Genomic DNA, 9,266 nt, shown 5'->3' on the forward strand with positions numbered 1-9,266 from the left:
TAATAAATACCTTCACATTATATAAATTTATAATAATTAATAATTTGTTTTTTTAATATGGTATATTTTTAATTATTTAAGATATCAACCGATAAAACAAATAAGAGTTATCATTTGAAATAAAATTATAAATTTCTCAAATTACGGTAATTTTATATATTTTTTGGAATGTATTGTAATTTTGGAAAGCAAATCGTAAAAGTCGACCAAACCAAATTGTAATTTGTTTGATTCAAATTCAGTTTTAATTTACTTTAAGATTATTCTAATTATTTTTTTTAAAGCCAAAATTAATTTGGGATTCACTTATTGGATCCCGACCCAATCAAACAAGCGCCTCTATTAAAAACAGAAGATGTGTTGAAGTGGTCACCATCAACTTCTTAGTTGCATATGTTTCTTGGCTTCAATCATGGTTGCATAGCTGTATGATATCCAACATTGATTCTCCTTTTATTTTTTTTATTTTTATTTTTATTATAATGTTTATTTTTGTGTGGGGATGGATGTTTGGCACCCATCTAAAATTTTGGAAAGATAATAATAATTTATAAAATAGGTAGCTTTACTTCTTTATGGCAGCTTTCCTTCAACGTTTTGTTTTATATTAATGGAATGTGACATGTTTCCCCTCCTTCAATTATCACTCCCATATGATCAAATTGGGTAACGTATGTGCTTCACACTATCTGAGTGGGCTCTTTATTCCCCAACAATCTTTGATTTGGCATGTAAATCATGTATAGTTGTATACACTACATGATAAGAGTCTTATGATCCCATTTAATTAGTACTGAAATTTAAACTCTCAAACCTCATATGTTTCTTTAAAGATACAACATTGAAAGCAACTTTCCACAGTTTTCTCATTGATTAACACAAAACCCAAATCGACCCCGCATGAGTTTTTGTTTTTGTAAAATAATACAAGGGAAAAGTGAAAATATTATGCTTTAAAAAAGGACCAATAGGTCATAGTTGTCGTGGCTCTCCAAGACAACAAAGGCCCATCCATGCTTTTAATTTCTTATAAGGCTTTCCTCATTATATTTCTTATGGCTTCTCCAGGCAACAAGTAAGGTATAGTATTCGTCAAGTTAGGCATCGCATCAAGTATCATTGCATACTGTGAATTGTCTTGTGCTTTCTTCGAGTTAACATATAATACAATCATAGTGGAGTCTCGTGTGCTCATCTCTATACAAGAACAAAGCCCTTCATTCTTGAAAAACTGAAACTCGATCGTGTAACGATACACCGGAGGTACACGAGTAGTGGGGTCTCAGACAGTACACCATCATCTTTCTTTGGAAAACGGGTAACTAAATCGACTCTGTCTTAAAAACAATATTTTTTCTCGTGTTCCTAGGACACGAGATTTGGGTTTGTTGGGAACCAGAACAAATAAAAAATGGTTCTGATTCCCAACAAGTTTTTTTTTGAAGTGATGGAAAGGTCCCGTTTTCGCATCTATTTTTCTGGGTTATTGTTGCATAGCCATGTAAAGTTTAATACTATGTTTGGGAAGATTTTTACATTTTTAGCGATTTGATTTTGCAGGAGAATGGATGAGTTCAGTACAGAAAGATCAAAGGCATGGAACATGTACACGGATTCACCACATAGCCCGCCTCAAACAGGAGGTGATGGTGAAGGTCCATGGAAGAACTTTGGGACATCAATGAATGCAATTTCTTTTGGTTTTGTTGCTACTGCAGTTTTAATATCAATGTTTCTTATAATGGCAATATTTGAACATCTTTTTAGACCAAATGTTTCATTCCCTTTACCCCAACATGGCACCACTCACTCTCTTCCTGAGGGCTCGAGGCCTATGCAAAAGCTCGCAAATCCACAATCACATGTAAGTTTGCATCTTGAGATGCAATGATGAGTTGTATCTGATAGATATGTGGAGTCCTAAATGTTCTTTCCGAAGAACCCATGTAGGACTCAAGCACTATATTACAACCCATCATTGCAAAAAAGTGGTTATAACACTTTTATTTTACATGGTACAATCCATTATAGCAGACCATGACTTCATTTGTGACAGGTACAAGCTGCTTATGCATCGGATTTTTCGGTATTGATGCCGGGCCATCAGTACCCTACCTACATTGCACATTCAGCACCTCTACCTTGCTCAAGGGAAGGAGCGCAATGGCCTTCTCATCAACAACATAATTGTGTATTTCATCCGTAGAAATTATTTTGTGTATTAAATACTTGTACATAAGGTGAACTTCTCTTATGAGAAAATACAATACTTAATTTCAACTTTCTTCGGTATCAAAGACCAACCATTTTCTCATGAAAATTTCATGAAACACTAGAATTTTGGCTCATTAATTAGGAACATTTCATGGTTGTTTTACATTATAGGTTTTGTTTAATGGTTTATCCCTAGCTTTTCCGGTAAATTGATTATTTGTTCCATTCTAACAAAATATAATATCAAGCTCTGTTTTTTCATTAGAGCATGTCCAAATATACTCTAAGGCATGGAGCGGAACCAAAAAAATGCCTTTCGAAAAACATATTTGAAATAAATTTAAATAAAAATTCCACCACTTATGAACTTGGACATCTCGAATAAATTTCGAGTTAAAGTTAAAAAATACTGGTTTAAGCAAGAAAAATGTAAATAACAGTATAAATCAAATTTTCTTGTAGATGAAACAGTTTTGGAATCTTTATCAGAAAAGCAAAATAATTAGTAGGTATCGAACCACTCATATTTAATTTAAAGCCAGGATTCCAAGCCACGTTTTTTGAAATTGAATTAAACTTGTATAAATTAATCTTATTTAACAAATTTTGTCATGTAGACAGCGACATGGATACTATTTTGGCAAATAACTTGGAAATTGTCAGTTTTCTAGCTATAGTTCATCCTAAAGTAGACGCATGTGTGTGTTGCATAAAACTGAAATTAAATTGTTAAAAATAAGAAAGACAGTGTAATAAACTTTAACTTCTTGTATAGTTGTATGCAAATAGAAAAATGTTGGGGGGCATTTTGGCTGTTCAGGCATAGTGTAGGGTTTTAGAAGGAGAGATGTGGACAGATGGTATCGAAGTTAATGAGAAACAAAAAAAGTGAACCTGACGTGAATCGAACACGCAACCTTCTGATCTGGAGTCAGACGCGCTACCATTGCGCCACAGATCCTTCTGTTTATACTTATAGTTTCATATAACAAATAGACAAAAAAGCAGTTTTCACTTACACACCATTGATGTGCATTTGATGAAATCTGGTTTATTTCTCTACCCAACAAACGACCGGATTTAAAATCGATATGAACCGGATAAAAACTTCCGGTTTGCCAACTTTTCTGTTTGAAAACCCTATCTTCCCTACCAAAACCCCAAGATGTGCATTTTTTTTTCTCTGCTCAAATATTCAGTGTACTTTTTGTCTCACTGATTCGTCTCCGACTTCTTTAAATCCTGATTTTAAGTATTGGCTCTATTTTGTTTCTGTAGGAGGCGATCGTTTGTTCCTTAAGCAATGACGCTGGTGAGTTTTTCGTTCCTTATTGCGCTAGTTTTGATTCCTTACTGTGTTAGTTTTTATTAGTACATGATTTTTTTGTGCGTAGTTTGCGATGGATCTTTGTTTGTATATAGAAATTGTGCGGATTACGGTATTGATGTGCATTTTGTTCGTTCCTTTTGTTTTCGCTTACTGATTTCAACTTTATCGCATTGATCGTGATATGAAGAACTCACTAAAACTATTGTACGATTTGCCGGTTGCTTTGTTCATTTTCATAAGTTCTATGAATAATTAAAGCTTTAAACATGATTACAAAATTCATAGTAGTTTAATAATTATCTATTTCTTTCAACAAAAGCACTTATAAGGTTTAATGCATTTGACTTTGTACACGATCAGCTTGTATTTTAGCATATTTTAATTTTACCTGATTAAACTATAACCTTGATCGACATATATATTTTTAAAATGGGCTAAGAACACCTAGTGGATACTGTATATGTTTATATAATTAAGTTACACGTTTTTACCACAGTATGCAATGAAGTGGATTGCTCCATGAATTGTTAAAAGTTGGCAACAAACCAACAAGTTGAAAGTCTGTTACATAAATTGGGAAGAAGCCCTTTGCTTTGCATAAATTTAAGTATGTTGCATAAACAAATCATTAACTCTTAATTAATAGTTGGTATTAGGTTAAGGATATTTATGAAATGTTTTAGCTTTATTCAGAACGTTAATCATGGTTATATATACTTTATTTTAACCTTATGATTTCTCTGGTTAGTTATAGTGGCATAACCTTACCTTTCCAAAGTTTTCAAGTCCGTGTATTTTACAACAAATTTAATAAACTTCTGTTAATGTTGCCTATTCTTTTATGCTAATTTGTAGAGATGTTTTAAAATCAGATCTATTAAATTTGAGATTTTATTGTTTGTTTGCGATCATTTGATAGATGTATTGTGCTTGTTGCAGATTATACATGCGGGATCCCACAACAAGAATGTTTTCAAGACATTAATTGCTGCAGAATATGTTGGTGTTGAAATCAAAATGGCTGAAAATTTTCAGATGGGTGTGTCAAATAAGACTCCTGAGTTTATTAAAATGAACCCCATTGGAAAGGTATTGTTTTTTTATTTATAATCCGATTAACACTTTTTACAGAATACAAACTCTTATTTTATCTTTTACACACTATGATTCATCATTAATGCAGGTTCCTGTCCTCGAGACTCCTGATGGCCCTATATTTGAAAGTAATGCAATTGCTCGCTATGGTGAGGAATCAAATAGCCATTGTTTTCAATCTTCTTTTGATTTTGAGTAAATGAGCTTACTTTGTTATCTTGGTTGCTGTAGTTGCTAGTTTGAAGCCTGAAAGTTCTCTCTTGGGGTCTTCACTGATAGAATATGTAAGTTCTTTTTTGTTATTTTCTCATTATCAAGGAATAAAGATACATATAATGAATCTTATCTTTTTTTTTTTTTTCAAAAAAAATATATATGCAGGGTCAAATTGAACAATGGATAGATTTTTCTACATTGGAGCTTGATGCTAATTTGAGAGGATGGGCCATGCCAAGAGTTGGATATTCCCCCTATATCAAACCTGTTAGTCAGAAACTTCTATTCCTCAAAGTTTAATTTTATATTATTTTTTTGTTAGTTTACTTTAATATGTCTTTTACATTAGTATTTTTGAAATTGTCCAAATGATAAATTTGTGTGTGTGTGTGTGTGTGTGTGTATGATTTGAAGGCTGAGGAGAGTTATATATCTGGTGTGAAAAGAGGTCTTGGTGCTCTAAACACGCATCTTGCTTCACGTACTTTTTTGGTTGGTGATTCCGTGACTTTGGCTGACATCATCATGACATGCAATTTGGCGTTCAAGTTTAAAGTAGTGTTGACAAAGAGTTTCACTTCTGAGTTTCCTCATTTTGAGAGGTATTTCTGGACCATGGTTAATCAACCAAAATTCAGTAAGATAATTGGAGAAATCCAACAAACAGAAACTGTTCCTCCTATTCCTTCAGCCAAAAAACCAGAAGCCAAACCAAAATCCGAACCTAAAAAAGAAGAAGCCCCTAAGCCCAAGCCTGAACCCGAAGCTGCCCCAGAAGAGGAAGAGGCACCCAAGCCTAAGGCAAAGAATCCTCTCGATTTATTGCCTCCAAGTCCAATGGTTTTGGATGACTGGAAAAGGCTTTACTCAAACACCAAAACTAATTTTCGTGAGGTTGCAATCAAAGGTATTTTCATTTTTGACTTTTTTAAAAAAAAAAAAATATCTTCTTCTCAGACAACAGTTGGCTGATATATTTATTGATTTTGTTGCAGGTTTTTGGGACATGTATGATCCAGAGGGATACTCTCTTTGGTTTTGCAACTACAAGTACAATGATGAGAACACTGTCTCATTTGTGACAATGAACAAGGTTGGTGGATTCCTTCAGCGTATGGATCTTGCAAGGAAATATGCTTTTGGAAAGATGTTGATTATTGGAAACGAGCCTCCATTCAAGGTCAAGGGTTTGTGGCTTTTCCGTGGGACTGAAATCCCAAAATTTGTGATGGATGAGTGTTATGACATGGAGCTTTACGAGTGGACCAAGGTTGACCTTTCTGATGAGGCTCAGAAGGAGCGAGTGAATCAGATGATTGAAGATTTTGAGCCTTTTGAAGGTGAAGCTCTTTTGGATGCTAAATGCTTCAAATGAAGGGGAAATGCTGATACCTATCAACAATAAATATAATACAGTGATCAGCAAAGTTCAACATGCTAATTGTACTCCATACAGAACGCCAGATGTGGATGAAAAGCAAGTAGCAACCCTTTGAACGCTATGCAGTCAAAGTAAGAAAGCAAAATGTGAATAAAATACTATTGTAGTCCAAAAATACTCTGATGTTAATGTTACCAAGTGTAAAATGTGTGAAATATTTGAAATTTCATGTTGAAGCTGGAAAATAAGATTTTCTGTTGAACATGTTATGTACTTATGTACCATCAGCCCTAGTTGAGGTATCCGTGTTTGTTTTTGTTTAGATCTGGATTTCAAAATGTGGAAGTTGTAGGCGATGGAGATGAGGACTGAAGTTGGTTTCTTTTTCTTCTGATTGATGTTGGTCTGAGAAGATGGAGATCGGAGACTCATCGGAGATGATTAGACCTTAATAGCCGATCAAAAAAATGATATTTTTGAATATCAAAGTGAGTTTAATGGTAAATTAACTGTAATAGTCAATCAATTTGATTTTTTACTATACTTGTAAGCTTTTTTACCTAACCATAAAGACATGAAAATATTTCTTTTAGTTAGAAATTAATATGTTACATTAAATTATTTTTATATAAATATATATTTAATTTATAGTTTATATTGTTATACTAAACTGCTAACTCTTACATAATAAAACAAAATAAACTAAATATTTAAGCTATCTATTGATGGTTATTGAATATTTAATAATTATAAATAATTATAATTATTAAAATATAAAATAGTTGTGTGGAGACCATTTTCGAAAGAATATAATATTACATTGACGTATAAAGTAATTGCAAAAGGTAACGTAACCGCTGGTTGATCTAAAAAATTTCGTTGTTGGGGGCACTAGACTATATGAATGAATGGGGTAAAATGGTCATATAATAACTAGGTTGGTCGAAACTAGTGGCAAATTTAGAACAAAAAATCATGTGGTTCCATTAACGGGTTCAATCGAGACGGTTCAAAAGAAAATCGGGTTCAACCGAACCGGTTCAAGAAAAAATCAGGTTCAAAAGAGTCACTTCAACCAGAATATAATTGGTTCAACATGCATAAAAACTATGTTTTGTATTAACGATTATTTCATATTAAAATGAAACACATGATATAATTGGTTCAACATGCATAAAAACTATGTTTTGTATTAACGATTATTTCATATTAAAATGAAACACATGATATTTGCAGTCACAAAGTTGTAATCGCATTATAAAATGAAACATATGATGTTTGCTATGTCTCTTACTACAAGTATGATAACTAAATATAATTAACATTAGGATGCTTCTTATGTCTCTTATGGAGCAAACTACAAGTATGATAACTAAATATAATTAACATTAGGATCTTAATTGTTTTATAAATACTTAAATAGTAAATTAAGTAAAATCATTGTTAACCATCATTCCAATTAATATATTTACTTATTTTTTGAACCGACAAATCTAATCTACTCCTAACCTAACACATCTAATTTCATCCGTATTCACAACAAGACTTGAACCTTCGACCTTAAAAAGAAAAAGCAACACTTGATACTGCGGGCTAAAAGCCCTTCATTAATGTTTAATTAATATTATTACTTTTATATATTGATAATTATCAGAAATCCCAATTAACTTATATAAGTTATATAAGAAATCCTAATTAACTTATACTATATATTAATAGGATAACTAATTGCTATACAATAGTAAAAGTAAACCTAATTCTTAAAATATTATCATCTAACGATCAATTATCTACCACTTGCATCGTTTTTTTCTTTGTTTAGTTGTTGGTTAAGCCTAATCATTGAGGGCCTTACATGTTATCTTTTAACTTTAGCCGATTGTTACTAATGGAAATGAAGGTTGATATTGTTTTATATATATATATATATATATATATATATATATATATATATATATATATATATATATATATATATATAAAAGTACGTTTAGCTACATTTTAGCCATTTATAAAGATATTTGGTACCTATTTCATTTAAAATCTATTTTGTAGCCAAAATGTAGCATCCATTTTGTGAGGTAATATATTTCTTGGCTTTTTGTTTGAGCATTGATTATTTAAGTCGAAAAGAGGCTTATTATGTTGGGCATAATATGAGTACGCACGGCGTACTCATCGGACTTGGACGCGGGGGGAAGCACCTTCGTACGTTAGGTGTCACTGTGAATCAGCAAACCCTAAATTTTAGGGTTTAACCCCTATATAATCCCCAATATGAGGCTTGAGGCTGCCCCCTCATCAACCTCCTTCCCTCATTAGCCCTCCCACGAAACCCTAGCTGCCATTTGAGTGTTTTGAGTTTAGAAGTGACATTTGTTGGTGTTTTTATTGATCTTTGAAGAAGGAAGGATCTCTTGGAAGTTTCTCTTGCGGTGTTAAAGCTTGTGGATCCAAACCTTAGCCACCTTGGTCGTTCTTCATAAGGTATCAAGTCCTTACCTTAATCATTTATTTCTTAGTTCTAGAAAGTTAGGGTTTTTAGGTTGTTTTGGTCCCTTAAGAGGTTTTTGAGAGTATAAGCTACTCCAGAAGATTATGATGATAGATCCTAGTGTTTTTGATGTCCCTTGTACATAAAAATGGTTTCTTGATGGTTTAAGCTCAACCACGTAAGGGTTGAGGGTTGCTTCTGTTGGGTTTTATGTACTCTAACATCCTATGGTGCACATACAACCTTAATGCTTTAGATCTAAGTTTTCTCTAATTATACATGCAACAAAATCATCCAAAGCATGAAACCTATAACTAGCATACAAATGAAGATATACAACATAAAAACTAGTTGGAAAATTATCTCTTTGTTGTAGCTTGTAGAACTTGGCCTTTAAGAGCTTAGCACCCCAAGTGTGATGCCTCAAACAAGTCACAAAAACCATGAACAAGTGGAGAATAATGAGAGAGAGGTTTAGGAGCTCAAAATCGGCTAGGCATTAGCCTTGGAGTACTAGTGGCCGATTTTGCAAGCTT

At 32.8% G+C, this 9,266-nt stretch overlaps 2 protein-coding genes and 1 non-coding gene across 3 annotated transcripts; 2 read left to right on the plus strand and 1 right to left on the minus strand.

Annotated features, from left to right (window-relative positions):
• The first annotated feature begins 644 nt into the window (after positions 1 to 644).
• On the plus strand, positions 645 to 2,297 carry LOC145112831 (multidrug resistance protein). The gene is made up of 3 exons (XM_079048958.1): positions 645 to 1,318; positions 1,561 to 1,864; positions 2,057 to 2,297. The coding sequence occupies exons 2-3, from the start codon at positions 1,565 to 1,567 to the stop codon at positions 2,204 to 2,206; spliced, it is 450 nt and encodes a 149-aa protein (XP_078905084.1). The 5' UTR covers positions 645 to 1,318; positions 1,561 to 1,564; the 3' UTR covers positions 2,207 to 2,297.
• Positions 2,298 to 3,103: 806 nt separating this feature from the next.
• Positions 3,104 to 3,175, minus strand: TRNAW-CCA (transfer RNA tryptophan (anticodon CCA)). Its single transcript has one exon. It is a non-coding gene; the product is annotated as a tRNA-Trp (tRNA).
• A 168-nt stretch (positions 3,176 to 3,343) lies between these two features.
• LOC145115009 (elongation factor 1-gamma-like) lies at positions 3,344 to 6,558 on the plus strand. Its single transcript, XM_079051154.1, has 7 exons — positions 3,344 to 3,526; positions 4,484 to 4,633; positions 4,728 to 4,788; positions 4,871 to 4,923; positions 5,021 to 5,122; positions 5,270 to 5,762; positions 5,851 to 6,558. Exons 1-7 carry the CDS (start codon positions 3,518 to 3,520, stop codon positions 6,228 to 6,230), a joined length of 1,248 nt encoding a protein of 415 aa, XP_078907280.1. The 5' UTR covers positions 3,344 to 3,517; the 3' UTR covers positions 6,231 to 6,558.
• Positions 6,559 to 9,266: the final 2,708 nt, after the last annotated feature.

The sequence above is a fragment of the Lactuca virosa genome, chromosome 5, assembly GCF_052849685.1.
Source record: "Lactuca virosa cultivar CGN04683 chromosome 5, Lactuca_virosa_CGN04683_v6, whole genome shotgun sequence".
Lineage (NCBI taxonomy): Eukaryota > Viridiplantae > Streptophyta > Magnoliopsida > Asterales > Asteraceae > Lactuca > Lactuca virosa.

Coding starts and splice junctions, on each gene's coding strand:
- LOC145112831 (XM_079048958.1), top strand. CDS start 1,565: ATGGATGAGTTCAGTACAGAAAGATCAAAGGCATGGAACATGTACACG. Junction 1,865..2,056: donor TCGCAAATCCACAATCACAT/GTAAGTTTGCAT, acceptor CATTTGTGACAG/GTACAAGCTGCTTATGCATC.
- LOC145115009 (XM_079051154.1), top strand. Junction 4,924..5,020: donor GGTCTTCACTGATAGAATAT/GTAAGTTCTTTT, acceptor ATATATATGCAG/GGTCAAATTGAACAATGGAT. Junction 5,123..5,269: donor ATTCCCCCTATATCAAACCT/GTTAGTCAGAAA, acceptor TATGATTTGAAG/GCTGAGGAGAGTTATATATC.